This window comes from Copidosoma floridanum, unplaced genomic scaffold (assembly GCF_036245765.1).
Source record: "Copidosoma floridanum isolate Cflo_tuat_1 unplaced genomic scaffold, Cflo_Japanese_pri ptg000030l, whole genome shotgun sequence".
NCBI lineage: Eukaryota > Metazoa > Arthropoda > Insecta > Hymenoptera > Encyrtidae > Copidosoma > Copidosoma floridanum.
In genome coordinates, this window is record NW_028321907.1 from 14,840,504 (window position 1) to 14,861,647 (window position 21,144).

At 37.9% G+C, this 21,144-nt stretch overlaps 4 protein-coding genes across 5 annotated transcripts in view; 1 reads left to right on the top strand and 3 right to left on the bottom strand.

Annotated features, from left to right (window-relative positions):
- The window catches only part of LOC106639670 (javelin-like), a 67,747-nt gene extending 60,300 nt beyond the window's left edge, over window positions 1-7,447 (bottom strand). Inside the window, exon 1 of one of the 2 annotated variants that reach the window (XM_089597190.1) lies at window positions 6,095-7,447. In XM_089597190.1, the coding sequence (XP_089453316.1) occupies window positions 6,095-6,139 (45 nt within the window). In that variant the 5' untranslated portion in view covers window positions 6,140-7,447. The remainder of the gene's footprint in view (window positions 1-6,094) is intronic. The other variant, XM_089597191.1, reaches the window with a different exon arrangement.
- Window positions 7,448-8,206: 759 nt separating this feature from the next.
- LOC149373491 (uncharacterized) lies at window positions 8,207-10,110 on the bottom strand. Its single transcript, XM_089596834.1, has 3 exons — window positions 8,963-10,110; window positions 8,432-8,871; window positions 8,207-8,217 (listed from the first exon to the last, which is right to left on the bottom strand). The coding sequence occupies exons 1-3, from the start codon at window positions 10,108-10,110 to the stop codon at window positions 8,207-8,209; spliced, it is 1,599 nt and encodes a 532-aa protein (XP_089452960.1).
- Window positions 10,111-10,531: 421 nt separating this feature from the next.
- Window positions 10,532-11,327, bottom strand: LOC149373492 (uncharacterized). The gene is made up of 2 exons (XM_089596835.1): window positions 11,016-11,327; window positions 10,532-10,933 (listed from the first exon to the last, which is right to left on the bottom strand). Exons 1-2 carry the CDS (start codon window positions 11,271-11,273, stop codon window positions 10,532-10,534), a joined length of 660 nt encoding a protein of 219 aa, XP_089452961.1. The 5' UTR covers window positions 11,274-11,327.
- A 1,716-nt stretch (window positions 11,328-13,043) lies between these two features.
- Window positions 13,044-18,076, top strand: eff (ubiquitin-conjugating enzyme E2 eff). Its single transcript, XM_014353311.2, has 6 exons — window positions 13,044-13,758; window positions 15,001-15,064; window positions 16,393-16,424; window positions 16,505-16,582; window positions 16,682-16,787; window positions 17,014-18,076. The coding sequence occupies exons 1-6, from the start codon at window positions 13,735-13,737 to the stop codon at window positions 17,151-17,153; spliced, it is 444 nt and encodes a 147-aa protein (XP_014208797.1). The 5' UTR covers window positions 13,044-13,734; the 3' UTR covers window positions 17,154-18,076.
- Window positions 18,077-21,144: the final 3,068 nt, after the last annotated feature.

The window sequence follows — 21,144 nt, forward strand, 5'->3', positions numbered from 1 at the left end:
TGAGAAGAAAATGCAGCCATCGGCCGCTCGTTTGATTACATATAAGTAGATACAGACAGTTCAGTGTATTATATGTGTAAAGAGAAATTGAAAGGGGGGCCTCCTCTCCTGTCTCGTCTGCCGTTTGTTCTGTCTGTGAGCGCGCGTGTACGTGTACTTATACTCAATAAGGACGGAACGGACGAGGAAGAAAAATGCGCGTAATTCGCAACCGAAAAATGAGGTTAGAGCGTTTAACGCGTCTGCTGCTCTGCTCGCTCCGTTTACGGGAAACTCCGTACGCGACGTTTGCGACAAGAGGCTTGGATGTATCCTTTTTTTCCTCTTGCGATCGCAACGTTCTTTTTCTTTTCTTTTTTTTTTATTTTCGTGTAACGTAGTGATTCTGTGTAGGTACTTTGCGAATAGTAATAATACTTTGCGAGATTTTAGGACACAGAGATTCATGACTTGAACTGCTCTAGCGTCTCAAACGAAGCTCGTTACATTCGTTCGAGGGCTTTTAGTGTGTCAAGTGTGATTCCTTTGTAAAATAGAAATTATTGAGCTATTCTTCAACGGTAAGTATAATGTCCATGAATTTTTACGCTTTCTTTAAAAAAAAGGCCTATTTGTACGTGACTATAAGCAAGTGCCTTAAGTACCTCGTGGATGGCAGTACACATATGATTTTATCGATATTTTTTAACAGGATTAGCGAGAAATGCGTTAGGTGTATACATTGTATAGTTTCAAGATGCTTTTGTGAGTCTTCTCTTGGCTTATATATGAAGTGTTACACGTGTCTATTTGGATAAATTATATTAGTATTGGGATCATGTAGCGTTCAAATGAAATTATGTGACAAGTGGACCGAGAAAAAAAATTGATCTAATTTTTAACGGTTATTTATTAAAGCGTGGATGTTTTTTAATGTTAAAACTTCTGCAAAGAGTTCAAATGTACAAACAATCAATGTGTATTAAAAGAGTTCACCTTCTGGACACCGTAAGAAGTAACTGAGCCTATAGAGCTTATGATGACTAAAATTTTCTAAGATTCATATGAAGATCTTTTAAAGTGGTTTAAAAAAAAATAAAGTCATGACAGAACCAGATTTTTAAGTTTCCCTTAAAAGAACGTGGTTATGAAGCACATACTTCATTTCCCCGTTTTTTGGTTCTCAATGGCTTTGAAACTTTTCTTCTAAGAGTATGATGTGTGTAAGTACATCCATAAGTTTTTATCAAAACACGCAATTTTTTAGTTTAGAGGTGAAAGTCCTGATAATTATTTCTTTTAACGTAAATTACACAGGAACCAAATAGTCCTAGTTGAAAATGGTACAATAAAAAAAATTCAGAGTATTATGTAATGCCAGGCGAATAAACTACTGAACCGACAAAGACGCTCCGGAATCAACAAGATTATACTCACTCCCAACGAGATTACCCGAAGAGGGCTGCGGGGGTGGTGTCAGCGATGGCTCGCCAGACTCATTTTCCCGGGCCTTGATGTCGTCGTTCGTTTCCGCGGCTCTCGAACCGTCACCTTCCGTTGCCTCTGCGCGGATAACATAAACGAAAAATGATTCGCAAAATGACTGTGAATTATCAGATCCATCCCGACCCTCGAATTTTATCGCGCTCCCCCATCACTAGAAAAGACCATTCGAAAGCGCAAAACAACAATCAGTAAAAAAACTTTCGAAATCCTATAAGACATTACCAACTAGCGTCTGCAGTTCGTCCTGGTCAATGGGGTCGTTATCCGTGCATAACTCTGTGGTAGAAGACAACGACGACGACGACGACGATACACTCGTCACCGCAGAAAGAGGAGGTACAAGCGAACAGGAGGTTGCTGGCTCGGACTCTATGGCAATTGTGCTTCGACGCTTTACCAAGGACTTGAGCCGGCCGCCCACTCCGACGCCTGCCGACGACAGCCTCGATCTAATCTGCGCGGGTGTGCGTTTACACGTTGAGAGCAGCTCGAAATGTGATGGGTGATTTGTTTGAGAGAAGTGGTGTAGGTGATGCAATAGTTTGACAGGTAGGCTGTCTTTTTTTTCGACTCGGCGGGCTTTTTTTCATCGGGGGATGTATTGATTCGTCTCTGGACTACAGTGAGCTCTGACACGAAACGTCGAAGATACCATCTTGGTGATATTTCTTTGCTGAGCCGAGTTTGTCTGTCGAAATGTTGTTGCAAGGGGATTTATTGAGATAATGAAAAACTAGCACGTAACGTATTTGATCGAATATTTTGACGTTCGTAAGGTATAGAGTTAGGTTTGCTTCGCAAAAAGGTGTCAGGAAATGTTTTTTTACTCTAATAAATTTAGCTTATATTTATCTGTATAAGACACTTCCTGCTGATACTATTCAAATTACATGAATGCCTTGGTGTTGAAAATCGACCTCCACGATATTGAAAACCAACTTTTTGCAAAGCACTTTTTGGATTCAATACGACAAGCACCTTATTCTCCTACCAATATCCTGTTGTTTTGTTCAGAGATTGATTACTCATCCACTCGTCTATAGAACAAGTAAGAAGGAATCATATATATACGATATCATAAAATACAAGGGAAAGAAAGCGGTAGACTAAATTTACGCTATGTCAAAGCGGAAAAATTCCTAATGCTTATCAGAAATATTGACTCATGTCTTTTATCGCGCGGATGTTTGTTTGTTATACTCAGTAGAAAATGTTCTGATGGCTAAGAAAAAAAATTCTCGGATAGCTTTTATATTGAGGCTCACTTGAGATAAAGATTCATACGACCAAATATGGTGTAATTTTTTACAGTTCTTTCTTCAAAATTATGAGTTGATTTTGAGGCCTCAACATTTGATACATCGAAATATCATTCGTTCACTATACTCTATTGGTACAGAACTTCATGTCAATTCATCAATATTGACAATATTTTTAAAATTCTCAAACATTGTTTACGTACTATTTAATATTAAAACTCACGTGGACCAGTTAGAATAAGGATAATACAAAGCAGAGTTAGCACAACCAAACGACAATACACTCGATTACATACAATGATAGAATGTGGAAAACTTGTATCCATCATAGGTTATAATGAACATAAGACTTGCACTGAACTGATGGTAGGAGTTTGTGTGTGTAAAATATATTTGCCGCCAAATCGACCGATAAATCCCGATGCTATAAGAGAGCTTTACCCGTTCCCGGAAGTTCGATATTCGCGAGGTCCTCACAGCCGCTGTCTCCGTCGAGCTAGTCGTGCAGGGCTCCTCTTCTCTCTGCTTCTCCGTTTCCCCATTGTCGTTCATGACTATCCGTTTTCTGGCTATCTGTGGGTAGGCGTATATATACAGGTATGGACGCTGTGTCGGCGATACACCGATTTACTCATACATCCTAGATGATTCTAGCGGGTTGAAGCGGCCTGCCAATAACACTATCAAACTGAATTATAAGGAGGGAAGAGGTGCGGTGTCTGCGACGACACGCTTTTGTTCGGTCTGAACGGTGGTCGCAAACGGAACGACATAGACATGGATGATTTGTATTTGTTCACTAACCGCGATTTTCTTCTGTTGCTTCGGGACGTTACATAATTGGCTATACTTACTTTGTAGAAACTATACTTTTTCTCTTTTTTTTTTATTGCTAAGTTGATCGCTCTCTTTAGGTAAGCAAGTATGCGTGTTTTTCTTTTCAACACATTTACCTATGATTGATTCTTTTTTTAAAAGTGTTTCGTGCTACGTCTGTACTAAGTGACTAGAAATTTTTATATTTTGGAAAAAACGACCTTCCTATGGCATAGGTAATGCGTGCTTGGAAATAAAAAATTACCATTACGAGTATAAGCTCCGTGAGAAACTCTCTGTCAAATATTTTAGAAAACGAAGAACTCTAAAATTCTGAAAACTCAAACAGAGCTGTATTGAAACGCACAATGACTGTATAACACATGGGCTCAGTAACCGTATGGCAAACAGCTGTGAGTCCCTCGGGACTCCACAGAGATCAAAAATCTTATGCTACTTTCCAAACATCTGGTAGTTTAGTGCACTAAACTATACTACCACTATACCATACTTTTATTATTCAGAGCGATGACGAGTGAGCCAGACGACTGAGTCATCCTTGATTTTTCACGTATACAGGTACATCACATTTATTACCATCGTTATTCGCGCTACTGAGAAATCAAGTCCTATCTATTAATATTCAGAATCTTCGAGCATCACAGATAAAAAAAAAATTAATTTCTACTCACGTACACAAGGTATCAATTAAGAATTGGCGTGCTAAAAGTGTACGAAATAAGATTTTGGGGTCAAAGGGGAAAAATATGCTACAATAACACAGGCGTTTTTCAAATCTGTAACCGATTCCGACTCGCTGATCAAAACTCGAGCACTTGTAGAATAGCGACTTAGAGCTTCGATGTAGTCAACGTACATTATCTCTATCGCGTTATACGCTAAGAATAACAACAGTAGAAGGCGATTGGAGAAATCCATTCGTTATCTTTCTCTCTGTGTGCGTTCATTGCGTAAGCTTATGAATGCATATATATGCAGCCTACACGTTTCTCCAAAGCCTAATGCTGAAATCGACCTTGCCTCCATCCATATGATACTACACCGTAGCTGACTTAAGCTGACGTGAGTGTACAAGGTATCACGGGTTTATGCCTTGGTTGCTCATTATTGGAATCGTACAATACGCAAATTGTATTTTTTTACACGTGGAACAGTATAGTGACACAGCCGCGGTGTGCCTATAAAAGTCTTGCCGCGTAACGAGCACGGAATGCACATTATCGAGCGTGAAACCTAGCGCGCAAATTTTCACGAAGAAACAGCCGAGAACCAACACATGGGATTCCCCCTCCTCTCGAAAGGTTACGTAAACGTACGTGTTGTTCATTTTCTCTCGCGTCTTCGGGTTTGGCGTAAAAATAAGCCTTGAAAATCGACAGTTCGCCAAGCCGCTGCGCGTGAAGATTTACTTTGGTACCATACTGCCATACGGTGAAAGCAGTCACTTGTCTTTCTTTCTGAGAACGTAACTATATGCTCGAGATATATGTATATATTTTTTTTAATTATTGTTTGAGTAAGTAATACTGCACAGTATATACTACAATACTTAGTTATATTTATATTTACGTATATCATTTGTTTTGACTAGGTGAGTAACTGTCGCTTGAAATTTTAACAATACAGATGATTTTGCAGAAATACTGTAGCTTATTCAATAAAAAGTTTTCTTAAATATTACTGTTTAGTAACGTAAAATTCAACAAATTTTTAGATAGTTTTTATGGAGTGGGTCGTATTATTTTTCACAAATGAAAAAAAAAAAAAAAAAAAAGACGTAGAACATAATTTAACGTTCAAACTACAAACCTTTTTAAACTTATGTGGGTAAAAGACTCAAGGTACGTCCAAAAATGATTAGGACACACCCAAAGCACACCCATTCAATTACCATTCGTGCAGTATCATCTTTCTACGTTATAGAAATACCGTGTTAGCCTTGTATTTTTTTTTTTTCCAAGTAAAATTGACCAGCCCACGATCGACAGTTTGAAGTGAAAAAAAAAAACCTTGGAAGCAATCTTGAAGAACAAAACCATCCCTTATGTAGAGCAGTCACGTGCGACAAACAAAATCTAATCACAGTGAACTTGTTTTTTGCATTTTCATATTTAAAGTGCCTATCATAATTTATAAAAAAGATAATGATAAATCAAGCCCTCCCAATAACCTGGCTGCGAAAAATTGTGTACTGTAGATACAATGTACAGAATATAGGGGTGTAAATGTTATAAGTAGCGTAAGGTCGGGTCTCTTAGAACTCTCACGCTACGTACGACCCCGAGATCAATAAAACGACCCTCCTGGGTATAATATACGAGCTTGTGTTAAGGATGATACGACCTAAATCTGTGTTTACATATTCACTTGCTAAAGAAGGCACGTCTAAGAAAATTCATCCAAGTCTCCAGCTGCGTTCTGCACCAACATGATCTAGAGGGAGTGCTCGCGAAACAAGCAAGTAAAAAAAAAAAAAAAAAAAAAAAAAAAATCATGTACTGATAAATCCTCACCGCATATGCGTAAGGCTGGCAGGGCACGTAAAATTCCCGGCTCATAATAAACAGCTCGAGCTGGTGTGATGATGTTGCCAAGCTGCAATGCCAGATCTACGACCAGCGAGTCGCTGTAGCTGCCGTTCAACCCGAAAAGATGACATTCGCGGTGCAGGCTGTTGCTGCTGTTGGATATTAGCTGCTTCAGCTGTCGTTACAGTTGTACAAGCCGCCTCAAGCTCGTGCTCTGGGGATGTGTCAAAACGCCGGTAGCGCCATCTGTCTGGCCACATAGCGCTGCACACTGCAGCAGCTACAGCTACTACCACCGCAAAACTTTCTGTTATACTTATTATATTCTCGCACTTGTAATAACGCCAACCCCCTAAAAACGTTTATGACAGCTCCTTTTGTGTCAGGAGGTCCCAGTGCAGGGCAGAGGATCGAAGCTACACCTACAAATCACGAATTCGACAGAGCCAGCTCTGCTAATTCCGTTCAAGCAACGACGGCAGCCCATTCTCGCGTATCGCGATTATAATATTATGATTATTATAAATCATTCGTCACGCACGACACAGACATGTCACTAAAACACCCTCACTGGCATGTTGTGTCCACGGCGATCGTGTACCCCTTGTACTCTCTGTCACTGTTTTATATCATTTGCTTTTTTTTAAATTTCATTTTCGTACCGTAGTAAAAAGGACCTTCACGATCGTTTCAACGTATTGCGGTGTAGTAGACACATTAGAGGCGATCCGTACAAATTTCTGCCCAAGGTGAAGGAGGCCGCGCAACGGGACGTATATACGTATACATCCATACGTTTTCGGAGGCCCCAGCACACATTTGCATTTGCACACTGCTGTCAAACACACTCGCGCCGAGTATTGCTCATAAAGGCGTACCTACACTCGTCACTGCTCCATTTTTTTGTTACACTGTCGACGCACTCATGCAGAGCGTACGGCCGTATAAGCATAGACACAGCACCAGCACTTTGGGGGATAAAATTCGCGAACAACAGTGCGAAAACTCGGTGAGGGAGTTTATGTCAACCGTCCCTCTGTTCTCGCGTTATTCTTGATTTCCCGGACGTGAGCGCAGCCGTCACACGCACTATTGTGTGTCGATTTTTTTTTTTTTTTTTTTTTTGCTAAAATTGTTAAATATTTTAGTGCGAATGTATATAAGTAAGTTTTATATCGCTCGCAACAATTTTAAGCGATTGCTTGTGCCACAGTGTACATGAATGCGGCCAATCGGTTTTAATAGGCATATAATTATATGGTAGCAAATATATTATAATGAAAATATAGGTAAAAGTAGAAAAACGCGTCCCCGGACGTACACTGACGGTACTGACGCTTGTACCGAGCCAGACTGACTCGGATTCTCGGATATGGTGATTACAGGGCCGTCGTTGTACGGCTCTCTTTTCCTCTTTTGCTAGCTCGAGGCGTCTTTCTCTCTTGCCTATAGAGCTCTCCTCGACGAGTCTTCCGAGGGAAGAGCGTGGGGGGCTCGCGTAGAAGAGGTCGATGCGGACATAACGCCATCTTGGGGAACACCCGGAGTCAGGGAGACAAATCTGCTCCTCGTCGCGGCCTCGTCTGTCGATAAGCTTGCAAGCTTTGTGGAATAATACGCGGACATGCGATCACCACGTTTACAGCGCATTACACGTCTAGAGAGCAAATTAAAAAAAAATTTTTTTACTATCAATATTTCTAATGAACATAAAATCTAACAAGGGTAGGTCATTATACGTATCGATACGACGTTCGTGTATAATTACGTTTGTATCATACAAGAGATTGAAAACCATACTTATATGCTTGATCACAAGTATACCAGATTCAATTCACGATTGAGTTGATTGGAACTGCATCAAACCGACTCGAATCATCTGATTTATGTTGAATGTACGATATCAAACGGATTAAAAAGTGACTCAAAAATTTTGGCTTCAATATTTATCAATCGACACTTTGACCATGGTCAATATGATAATAAAAGTAGGCGTAACATTTTGTGATTAATTTAAAACAAGTTATTGAATTTATACTGACATGTTGTCTACGTCGGGGCAAGTTTATCTAGTAAGCAGAAATGGAAAATAACAATTTATTTCGGATCTGTAACAAAAATCGGTAAGATGTTGAAAATCGTATTATCAACTTAATTAAAATTTACAAACATCAACATACGTACAATACTACATCTTGTGTAATTAAGGAGAATGCAGCAAAGTTTTTGTAAATTATCTGCACAAGGTATATTGGAAATACTCATAAACTCTCAAAATTCACGATACTCGGTTAACGTCAGCAACACCGCAGTCAAACTTACCTTTGGCATCTTGATATTCATCGCAAATTGGCAAAATTTTGTCACTACCATCCTTAGATTCAATTCTATTCACATTATCGGCGACATGTTGACACTTTGTCGTTTCTGTCAGCGGCCGCGTCAGAAAAGCGCAACGCTCCGCCATCAGCGACACAAAATCAGAAAATAAGCTGCTCTTCTCAATCGTCTCCCCTTCAGAGTGCGTCCCCTGAACCTTATTCCCGATACCCATGATCGACTCTTCTTCGTTACCTTCGCCATCACCGCTCGACCTTCTTCTGTCGAAGAGGCCCCTCTTGTGACACGTGCCATCATCCTCAGGACTTGTAGTCGGGGAAACGATACACTTGCTTTCACAGTGATAAGATTTTCCAGCACCGACATACCGATTTATTCTCCGATGTCGACTGCAGCGCTCGCATCTCTCCATCACTTTCGATCTTGATCGAAAAACAACAAAATTCACCAATATACATCATATGACGAAATAACAAGTATTTATTACATCCATATACATACAAATGCTTATACCTCGATTGCGATCCACTTTTTTCCAACGACTCGCGTACTGCTTTGTCACAATAGGCTTGACTGGTCCTCGATGTTTGCGACTGTCCATCCGTCTTGGGAGTAGCCCGCCGATCGCTAGATACCGATTGGCCGGTGCGCATCATATACTCGCTCAGTATCGCGCTTCCTTGCCGGTCCGTCCGCGCCGTCAACGTTGCGATACTCTTCCTTGAGCAGCGCTTCTGAACTCCCGGTTGGAATAATTCACTTTGGAAGTCGTACCGACTTGCGTCTGAAAAACCGAGCTTGCCCCGCACATCCATCGCTCGAAATTCGGCCAGCAGCCTCGACAACATCAAGTTTAGCGGCTGGAGTTCGTAGTCAATCATTAGAATTGACTCGACGCCGTTACTTCGCGACGGTGTCGATCTGCGTGACGACAGGTGTGACGATTTTTGCGTCAGTACGCTTGGCTCGTCCTGATTCATCGAGAGGGACGAATATTTATTGGCGTAGTAACCCATGCTGGGCTTCGAAAACAACTTGTTGTGCGTGACGTGCGCGAGATTCTCGAGAATTTTGTTTTTCGTCTGGCTGATCGTGCCGAGGACGTCGATTTTTTCCGCGCTTTTGAGCCTCTCCGGATCATCGGGTGCTTCGTCGCTAGTGACGGAGCACCGCGAACCGCGCAGAGTTTCGTCCGTCCTGCTCGTCGAGGAAGAGGCGGCATCGCTCTTGGCGGGGTAAAATTCGGTCAGCACTGATTCCACCGACTCTGCCGGCTTGGGCAACAAGTTAGGCTCGGCTATTTCTTCGGACACTCTAGGAACGTCTTCCATAAAGTCGCTGATCATCTTACTTTGCTGGGACAGGTAAGTGTCACTCTTGACGCTGCTAAAGTACCTGCTCGTGGCCGGCGATGACACGCTCTCTTCGTCGTGCGCCTGTAGGACAGTACTCGATTTGCTGATCCCGATCGATAGGTAATCGCTGTCAACTCTTGGAGAATAATATTGCGAGATCGGACATCGCGGTGAAAGGGCGGACACTGCTCGTGGAGTCAGAAGCTCGCTGGATGTTTCGTAGTCTGCGTCGGAGTAAGTGAGGTTCGACGTGGCCGTCATCGGGACCGAAGAGGCCAGACTCGTCTCGGAGGAAGTGTTTTTCATCCTTACCGGATCCTTAAAGGCGCTTGTGATTTTGAGGTTTTTTTTCCGATACCGATCTTTAGTGCCTAATTTTTTAGGAATTTATTTGCCATGCACTGTCATTTAGAATTTAATGAATTGAAATTTCAACTGTACGCCTGTTTGGTCGTTGATCTGGATTTTTACATGATGATTGTATATGTGCCGGTTACCAGGCAGGTTAGAAAAATTTAAGTCAAACGATCGCGTGTCTGCTGATTAAAAACACTGTGAATATAGTCGAACATTGAATAACAAATGGTTAATTTCGTAAACATTGAGGTGATTAAATTCTTTGGTATAATTTAGTATTTAAAATTTTATTTTTCATGCGTTTGCGGTACAAAAAGTGTACAGTTATTTTACGTTAGTACTCGTGAATTGTTGAAGATAAGAAAAAATTTCAAAACAAACTTTTTTGTCTAAATTTCGCACAGCCGCATTTTTTGCTCTTTTTATGTACTTTTTTATTCTGGAAGAGCAGGCATTTTTGTCGCGGAGTAGTCAAAGTGATATTCTCCGGCATCAATAAGTCCTTCCACGGGAGTTCCACGACATCCTTGTCGCAATTTTTCAACTCCTCGTTGGAAACTTGTATTTTGATGTTGGAATCGTACATTATATCTTCCCAAGGAATTTCCAGAGTCGAATCGCAGTGACTCATTTTATTCTTAGCCAAATCCGACTGCACGGTATCCGTTATGACTAATTCCTCCCACGGTAAATGGATCAGCCCTGAGGATACCTTTCTTACCGGCTCCACCTCTTTCGCTTCGTCTTCTTCTATTTCAACTATGTCCGATTTCTAAAAAAATCCATTTTTTTTTACCTTTAAAGTTTATTTTTCGTGTTGGATTCTCTATGAGATGGAACCGCTCAAATCGTACCTCTAGAATTTTACTACACTTTCTTAAATTTTCCAACTCGGTGTGACTAATGGCAAACTCGTTCCAGGGAAGCTCAATTTCCGAATTGCACTCCGATGACTCCGGCGAGTACTCGTCGTGTACGTGTTGCAAGTAAGGCTCATAATAGCGCTCCACCTCCTGGTCGCAAACCTGTATTTGCCTTTTTCTTCTGCATTTTTTGTGAGCCAACATTCGTCTTCTTCGCGAGCACATGCAACCTTGCGGTCTGTCACCCATGTTGACGCGTATTCCAGAGAAATCCAGGTTGACTTTGGACCATTAATTGTATACTTATAGTTGAACGATGCGTAAAGACATTTTTGTTTGTTTTTGTTTGTTTGTTTGTTTGTTTGTTTTTTTTTTTTTTTTTTTTTTGCAAAAGTATGCTATTATTCCTTGCTCAACGAGCCTCAAGTGTGTTTGTTTGATCAACTTGAAATTTAACCTTTCATGATTTTGTGATTGTACATGCCAAAAATTAATCGGTCGTCTTTTTTTTGCTACTCACCTCAGTTTCGCTTGTTATAAAAATACAACGAAAAGTTTAAATTCTCACGTGTATTTAGAGCAAATGATTAATCATATCATCTGAAAAAAATGTTTAAAACATTTATTACTAATATTTAAATATATTTAAAACGACCTCAAGAACCTTTGAAACGAAATGGCTGAAATAAAGTCGAATTAGCCAAAGATGTAGATTTAAAATAAGTTCATACATGCGTCCATGAAATTCAAATTTCCCGCTGAAATAGCTTCATCGTTGCGCCAGAGAGGTAATAATTTAAAAGTTGTTCGGTTATGAATTATGTATGATAGTATGATACGAAAAACAATGATTAACCGTTTCGAAAGCACGCAAAGCTATACAAATTACTTCCACAATACTGTGACGTATTTAATTTATCATGAATCCAATCGTTGGAGTTCAAGGGGAGAAAATATGTACTTAACACGTAAAATTACGTTTCAACAAAATTTTCAAATTTTTTTCATGATCAACTCGATAACGATACAATTTTTTTCTCAAAAACGAGGCAATAGTAACATTATTAGAGGCAATATTCAGATGGGTAGGTAAATTCATTATCGATTTTGAAGTCAATCAAGGCAGCTCGCCGATTGATTTAAAGAGCCACTTTTAAATCGCACTAGCGAACCTATGTTAGCTGGACAGATATTCGCGATCCCTATAACACGAGGAGGTGTCCCTATGCTGTGGGGATCGTGAGTATCTGTCCGTTAAGACTGTTCATATGTACATAACTTAAAACTCCAATAAAGCTCAAGCGATTTGTGTACCTATATCTGTATAAATTCATACATAACTACATTAAGTATTTCATTTATGCATTATATCGAATCGCTTTATACTTTATACGTGCACAAGTGTATATATTATAGCAATTCAATGAGCAATTATTGTATCTTTGTGTCTGTCTCTTCAGTGCCATTGTCGTACTGTCATTATCTGCTCTCGTGCAAGTAGCGCGGAAAAATACAATAAAATTGAAATACGAATGTGTGACTGGTGATATTTTTTTGCATTCCCTGTCTTTATTATAGATGAGAACGAATGCAAACAAATTGCCTAAGTAGGTCATTACATCTTAAAGAGTCAAAAATATAAAATAATCATTAAATTGACAGTGTCATTCGACATTTGGCGGCTTTTAAATTTCCAAGGTTTAATTAGGTCTTACAGAGGTCAACCTCAACCCTCAACTCAATCTTGGATGTCGCTAGTGTCGCGACCGAATACATCAACAACAACATACTAATTACCTACTCTGATTACAAATTAATATTACCTATTTAAAAATGTTGTACTTGATCTAAAAAAAAAAAAAAAAAAAAAATTGCACCCCCTTCCCTTCTCCTGCATATTCGCAATTCGCACCCCGCGATTTCGCGATGCACACAGCGAAAGACTCCTCAGGACACGTACCAACTTATACTAACACACCAGAGTACCAGACTAGTCAGTAACAACACGCGCGTTTAGCTTTCCGTGCCAATTGTGCCAAAGCACTGAGCCAGCTCAGCCAGTACTTACAGTGCCATTAAGAGTAGCACAGAACGACAACGACAGAAGGCGACAGAACAGTCGGACGAGCGCGGAGGACATCTTGAATCGCATAGTGGAACGACGTTTTAGAGGCGGCCATCTTGCAATTCCCTAATCATCAACGAGACGAGACGGAAGAGAACCTCCGCTAACTTGCTGAGCTCTGCTGTCGCTTGTGTGTGCTTTCGTCTCGTCGTTCGCTCGTGGCTTCATCGGTCGGCTTGTCGGCTATCCGGGCTATCCGCTCTACCGCAGCGTGTGTACAGTACATAGTACATACCCGCGCGCGACTAGGCTAGTTGTAGTTGTTAACTTTGCGTCACGAAAAAAATATATAAGTATATACCGTGCACCGGGGAGTTGTGAAGCGTATAGGTACATTAGCAGCAGAATAAGAAGAAGTAGGAGAGAAGAGAGACCTCGAACCTCGAACCTCGAAGCATCTGTCTCTCTTGCTCTCGCAAGCTAAGCGCCCTCGCCGTAGTCATCGTTGGCTTGTACCAACTCACCGTTGCTCTGTGCTCTTTGCTGCAACAGTGAGTCCTGAAAAGTGAGCCCCAGTCTTTGGCCCAGCACGAGGCTCCATACCTAGCCTGTACACACAAACACACAGAGGACGCAGTTCCACAAATGGCTCTAAAGCGGATTAACAAGGTACGTGTCATCATGCGCTCCGGTCCTTGTCTGCTGGTGCTCTGCTGCAATAGCTACGTACATATTAGTGACCCGGAGGTTATGGCCCTTTTTCTGCTACGCTAGCCCAATAGCCCGTCTATACCCTGTTACACATCCTTGGCTCTGTCTAGCTACATCGCATGCATACAAGTACACTGTTGTGAGTAAGCCGTGTTCGGGTACCGGGGCATTTCAGAGCTGTCCTCTAGCCTCTCCGTTCGGTATGCGAAAACAATGGGGGGCTTTCCGCGGACGAGCTTTGTCTGTTGCCGTTGTGTGATCGCGCCACCGTGATTTCGCTGATGCGCTCAGTCGTGTAAGGCGGCTCGATTTCCTGGTGCTTTTTTTGACTTGCTAGCATTTTTTCGGGATGACCCGGAAGGAGGCGCGGTTGCGCGCACACTCGAGCGCGTATACATACATAAGCACTATCTCTAGCATGTACATGTCGTCCCATGTCTTATTGCGTTAAACAAGGAAAACTGCTGCCTCGAAGAAGAGGGAGGGGACAGCAGCGCCAACTCCTGGTGCGCGAGGCTGGCGTGAGACTCTCACGTGTTTTGGGAGACATTCCTTCATGGATTCACATTTGTTTAGATCAAACCTACCTGGTTTGCTATCCCGATTAATTACTCCCACTCTCTTCTGATGTGCATTATTTCTGCACACTTATTATAATATACACGTATACATATACATACATATTATATATCTCACGGTCTCACATGTACATACACAACAACGTCGAGCTATAGATAACTCGGAAATCATTGAAATTCTCGGCGATTCTATGTGACTGTTCTCTTTGTATCTCTCTCTCTCTATATAATAACTTTTTAAATAGTCTCTTCTCCTGTGGATGCTGTAGCAAAGTCTTTTTGGCTACTTGACAAGAAGATCGAATCATATTTATGCCAGTGACAACTCCTGGTCTCTTCTATGACTCATTCATGTCACTGTTTGATTTCTTTACTTGCATTGCCCTTTCCTTTTAAATAATGCGTAAAGCACTCCTGTTCTGTGTGTATTTAGTGGAACGATCCACAATATTTATCAATGACTGGTCTTATAATCACCATTTATTACTTCTACTCTTTAGAAAATGAGATTAGAGCATGTAAGACATTTTTCCTGTCTGGAAACTTGAAAATTAAAAAATCTCCATACTATGTGTACGAAACTTGGTTAGTGTAACTAATTGTAGTTTTTTTTCTCATATAGGAGCTTCAAGATTTGGGGAGAGATCCACCATCACAATGTTCAGCGGGCCCAGTGAGCGAAGATCGTAAGTCCAATCAATTTTGTTAATCTCTACTGAACTCAGAAAAAGAATATGTAACTTATGTCTGCTTAAACCTCTTTATCTCTGATGATAGTGTACATTTTGATGAAAACATAAGTGATGTGTTAATGTATTAAGTGACATGATTTTTTTATAATTTTCTCTGTGGATAAAAATATGAAGATTGTTTTTATGAGTATCAAAGTAAAATACTTATCATGTTCATTAGTATGCAATTTTCTTATACAGTTTTTTTTTTCAAATACAACAGTAGTTCAGAGTTTATGTTAAGATTTTATGCACATCTACTAGTGCTGTGATTATCATCAGTGAAAATTCGAAATTATGAGAATACTATATCAGATATTGACCAGAAATAACTACTTCACTAACACAGTCGTTTCTAATGAAGAAGCAGTTACTTACATAACTGTCGGTTATTAATAAAATCAGTAATTAATCAAATATAAATCCTAAACAAATTGGTGTATTTTTAAATCTCTCTTAATTGATTTCAGTAAATATGAACATTCTGACCTTGTACATATAATAGTACAATTATAAACTCTTATCTCTACTAAACTTACAAAAACTATAAATTATTATTATTAGTTTTTTCCACAATACATAACAGCTTTAAACAACCATGTTTTTCTAAATAAACGTTACTCTATTTTTGTACTAATATTTATTATCAGTTTTTGCTGAAAAATTAACTTATCAAAAGCATATGAAAACGTAGTCCAAGTTTCTAGTACGGATTTCATATTCAAAAATAAATCTTTTAATAAAACGGTCAAGTTATGGTAACTAATAATTCGTAATGTATTTCATTTATGAAAATAATTATTTATTGGTAACCTTACGCTTCTACCTCAAATATTAAATTGGTATAGCTGAACGTGAAATTTTTAATCATATACAAAAGTACTTGCTCATCTTACATATAAACACCTATGAAATAATGCCAAAAAACGCCAACCTTCTCAAATAAGCAAACACTTTTTTAACTGTCACTGTAACGTTAAATCTCTGGAAAGTTGTTCTAATGTCTGCACAGTCTTTTAAAATCATATTTGTTATTAATTTAGCTTATGCATATTTTAACTCAGATCACCACGACTTTCCAAACTTATGAAAATATTTCTAGTTTCATACATGACACAGACTTATTGATTTTGTACCCTGTCATTACATACTTATACAAATGTATCATCTGTTTTTATACCTAAGCCTATAAAAACTTTTAAAACATAGAAAAGAAATAGCATACACTACTTACTTGTTACAAAGTTATTCAATTCATTTCGAATTTTTATTTAAATTTACAGTGTTTCACTGGCAGGCAACAATCATGGGTCCAGTAAGTGATTAAAATTTAATATTTCTGATCAATCATCTTATCTGTAACAGTTGTTACATAACAAAACTTTTTATTTACAGGTTGACAGTCCATACCAAGGTGGAGTATTCTTTTTAACAATACACTTTCCAACAGACTATCCGTTCAAACCACCAAAGGTATGTTTTTGTTAATAAAACTATTTTAAATGAAAAGTAATCGTTTTTATGTACTTGAAAAAAAAAAAGTTGAATTTATTCATAACTTTAACTGTTTAGGTTGCATTCACGACCAGAATTTATCATCCTAACATTAACAGTAATGGAAGTATTTGCCTTGATATTTTAAGATCGCAATGGTCTCCTGCACTAACTATTTCAAAAGGTAAATATTAATTTTAAATAAAACGACATAGCAAACTTAAATAAACCATGATAATAATAAACATACTGTTTACGTAATTCAAAAGTTTATATTTCAAACTTTGAAATTTAATTTCACTTTGAGGATAAACATAAAAATTTATTCAATTGGCTATCTATTTTTTCTAGTGTATCACACAAATCAACATGAGCTTAAGGTATACTATGAATAATTGTTTCTGTTTCAGTGTTATTGTCAATATGCTCTCTGCTCTGCGACCCAAACCCAGATGATCCTCTAGTGCCAGAGATAGCTAGAATATACAAAACCGACAGAGAAAAATACAACGAATTGGCACGCGAGTGGACGCGCAAGTATGCCATGTGATGCGCCAATATCCGTTAATCTCCAACATCTTTTATGCCACCATCAAAATAAAACAAGAAAAAAACAGTCCCAGCCTAAAATGCCATTCAACGATCAGCACTGATTCAATCTAAGCTATAATGGCTCGTCTGTCCTTCTAAGTATATATATATAACCAACATCATTCACGTCGTTTTAAAAACAAATCGGACTGTTGGGCTCCGCAGGGCACCGCAGGTCAGCTGTGATCATTTCGTAGTAAAGAGAAGTTCCCTCTTCCCTGGGTACCTTGCGCAACTCTCCCAAGTCAGGGCTACACTCAGACATGCAATGGCGATTCGAAAAGGCGATTTTATTAAAGGATCAAGGATTAAGGTGGTTCTCATCCCTCAAATTATTGAAATAAAAAAAATTACATTAATTAAACAAATTTGTAATCTTACGATCACGGAAGTAACAGAAAAACAGACAAGAGAAAACAAATAAAGTTACACTATGTTCGCTTTTGATTTTTGCAGAAATAAACGAGAGTTTTTTAATCATAATTCTAAAAATAATATTATAAAGAAAACAAATAGGCAAATGAGAGTAGGATTTTCATTAAAATTAATAGTTTAATTTCTATGATCGTACTTATAACACTGTAATATCTTTACACATGTATACCCCTACTTCTCAGTGGACAAAAAAATGATGGAAACACGGGATGAAAACGTTTAACGCAATCGTGAAAGAATGAGGTTTATGAACGATTGTTATTATTATTAATTATTATTAATTATTATTATTGCGCAGTGGAAACTCCAACTATAAGCAGCACGACGATTGTTAGTTGAATGAAAAAAAAAAAGTAAATGCAGTGAGCAGTCAACGCCCGTCCCTCAATACGATGCGGTCATTTTTTTGTAAGACTGGGCTCTATACATAAATACTTTTAAAAACGACACTGATTTTGTTTTTTTTTCTTCATTTCTGAATATCTTCAAATTGCTCCTTTAATTTTTTCATTTCGTATTTCAATATACTGTTAGTTTGAAAGGATCTTTCCTAGATCCGTTAAGCAAATCCCACAATTTACTTGAGATGGATGAGTTTATAGCTTAGTTTGTCGATATTGACGTATATGGGCGTATTGATAATACTAGAAACTAATTAAAATTCAATGCAGCTGTAACGTGTTTCAATACTAATGTACTGCAATTCATTTACACAGAGGGAGAAAAAATGACGTTCAAAGTTGAACATTGTAGGCTTGACAATGATGAAGAATCTGCAGATACAAGCATTTGAAGTATAAGATTAGTGCTCGTGTGTATTCGTCGAAGTAATACTTGGACAATTTTTTCTTAAGTATAAATATGCTACACTTTCAATGATTGTATCTGTGTATTCTCGAGTGCTCCTTTAAATACTGTACAATTCGCTGAGACTTTTACGTACTAACATTAAAAAGAGAGAAAGAAAGAAAGAGCGAGAGTGTGAGAGAGATTGTGAGCGTGAACGGGAACGAGCAAGAGGTTTAAAAACGAGTCTTCAAGCAAAAAAAGTCACAAAGAAAGATATTGCGTTTGTACTTGATATTGTAAGACTCTTCGGAAGCATATATTAAAAAAAGAAAATGAACCAGTAGAAGACATGAAAAACTTTGTCATCGCGACGAGTGTCGCCGTTATTCCACTGTACGACGTTATTTGTCAGGTTTTTTAATCGTTCGTCATCTTTATTATTAAGAATACTCTCTTATTTTTGACTTACATCCGATCGTTTTTCTTATCTGACCTTACGACTTTCTTCCCTTTTTTTTTTAGTTTACATTTGTCATTTTTTATAATTTCAATCGATTACTGAAAATAAAATTCATTTAAAAAAAGTCAATTATATTTATATTTATTAGATTTCAAATTTTATTACTAAAATATTTATTTTATAAAATAGTTTCTGGTATTTCTTGTTATTATAGACAAGAAGTCGATCACGCGAGACAGTAAAAAATCAGTGAAGTATAAGAAAAATAATCACGCGTCGTTATAAGGTGTTCTCTAAGTTGATGCGAAAGTTTTTACTGTTAATGCAAAACTTTCTTGGGTCCTTGGGATCATGAGTCTGTAGAGCAAATTTTTTTCTATTTATTTATGAAAACGTGTTAAAGAACAGTAAATAAATGTCTAGAAGTTTTTCACGCAGCACATCTAGTATTTTTTGATAATCGACGTCGAACTGAGTTTTTTTTCGATCGACCTATAGTGACATCGCAAAATTAATCAAACGATTCACGAATGAGATGTTAGAGGAGAATTAAGCCAAAATATGCGAGACAAGTCTAACTTATAGGATATGATCTTTTATAAGGTTTAAGTATTGTTTTTTCCTCCGTAGCGCAGTGTGTTAATTTTTAATGCAAAAAAATAAATTTTTTGAAAAAACTGAAGAAAAAAAAAATTACTTTATGGAAGCACTTTTTTCGCAAATTAAAACTTTGCTTAAAACTATTTGTTCAACTTGAAAAAATCATCAGCACACATGATATATTATTACAATTGATTATACACTTATAAACATTTTTAATAATTTAATTATGCCTTGTAATTTACCATTGAAATATTTCAGAAACGAAATGAGAGATTACATAATTTTTTTTTTTTTTTAATAAAAATAAAAGAAAAACAATACAATTTCTGTTTTGTTAGTTTTGAAATTTAGTAAACTCTATATGTTATTGTCATTTAAAATTCAAAATTGAACTTTGGAGATAACAAATTATTTTACGTATCGTATACTAAAATTCAAATGCCATTTTAAACGCTTAAAATACGCAGGTAAATTTTAAAATTCAAAATAATTCTCAACATTTGTCAACTTAACCAGTTCGTACAATTAACCATGATTTATTTTGATGGTAATTTATGCTCAGCTACATCAAAAAATTTTACAAAAAAATAATTGATTTAATTTTTTTCTCACGTACCCATTACCTAATGAAGTTACAGGGTTCTACAGAACAAACCAATCAAATTTAAATTTAAAGATGATCGGAAAAATATGATTAACGTAGGGTGTCATTCGACATCATGTCTTCTGCATGATTTTTATTCTAAAAAAAAAAATAATTTTCAGACGTTCCGAAGAACCATGCAGTCCACGTAAGCATTGCCTTAATTGGTTATTTTTCTTATACACAAAGCATATATATCTATGCATATCTTTGATTTATTAGGCAGTCACCGCGATCGATCCACCAATTTATCAAACCATCAACCGACCAAGAAGAAATAGTCCGAACAAATGCAGAAAAGAGACATATTTTTGCCCTAAAGCTCTTTTGCTGTGAAAGAAATGGATATGTTAAACAATAAACATAATTTATGTACATGTATGTGTATATTTGAAGAAAATATAAAGTAATAAGTAACCGACACCAACTCATAAAATTATAAGGGAAAAATCACAGTTTGCAGTTGCTAACAGGTACATCCATTGGAGCAAGCTTGGTGCTTTCAGTTACTGCACCGATTTCCTGTTTTCTCGTCAAAACACCATAGCCTGAGGATTCTTTCCAGTAATACATTTTAGATCATCTCTACGACTCTACATTATCTGTACTTACAGTTCACATATCAGTAATGTAATGTATTTTTATCCTGTTCATAAAAAAGAAAGATCGTTTTAATAGGAGGCCCGATCGGTATAGTGTCACATGGTAATTAAAAATTTTCGAATAATTAATAAGGGTTTTTCTTTCTTTATCGTAACCCGAGGGTCAGGAAAATTTCACTTTTCATGCGTTATGTAATGTTACGCGTGTACTCCACGTGCTAATCCACTGTTGCAAGATAGCCTGCTTAAGAAACGGGCTGGTCACTCGTGTTGCATTGGTGTAACATTATCAAATACCTGCTGATTGTTACAGCATTCTACTGTTTTGTTCTTTAGATGATATTAAATTCTTGTATTTAGGTAAACGTATGACACGTTTGGATATATATACAAGAATAACATAATTATGTTTTGATTT

Excerpts from the sequence above, each read along its gene's own strand:
- LOC149373491 (XM_089596834.1), bottom strand. The coding sequence starts at position 10,110 with ATGAAAAACACTTCCTCCGAGACGAGTCTGGCCTCTTCGGTCCCGATG. Across the intron at positions 8,872-8,962 it reads AAAAGTGGATCGCAATCGAG|ATCGAAAGTGATGGAGAGAT; the intron begins GTATAAGCATTT and ends TTTTCGATCAAG.
- eff (XM_014353311.2), top strand. The coding sequence starts at position 13,735 with ATGGCTCTAAAGCGGATTAACAAG. Across the intron at positions 15,065-16,392 it reads GGGCCCAGTGAGCGAAGATC|TGTTTCACTGGCAGGCAACA; the intron begins GTAAGTCCAATC and ends TTAAATTTACAG. Across the intron at positions 16,788-17,013 it reads TGCACTAACTATTTCAAAAG|TGTTATTGTCAATATGCTCT; the intron begins GTAAATATTAAT and ends TTTCTGTTTCAG.
- LOC149373492 (XM_089596835.1), bottom strand. The coding sequence starts at position 11,273 with ATGGGTGACAGACCGCAAGGTTGCATGTGCTCGCGAAGAAGACGAATG. Across the intron at positions 10,934-11,015 it reads AGTGTAGTAAAATTCTAGAG|AAATCGGACATAGTTGAAAT; the intron begins GTACGATTTGAG and ends GGATTTTTTTAG.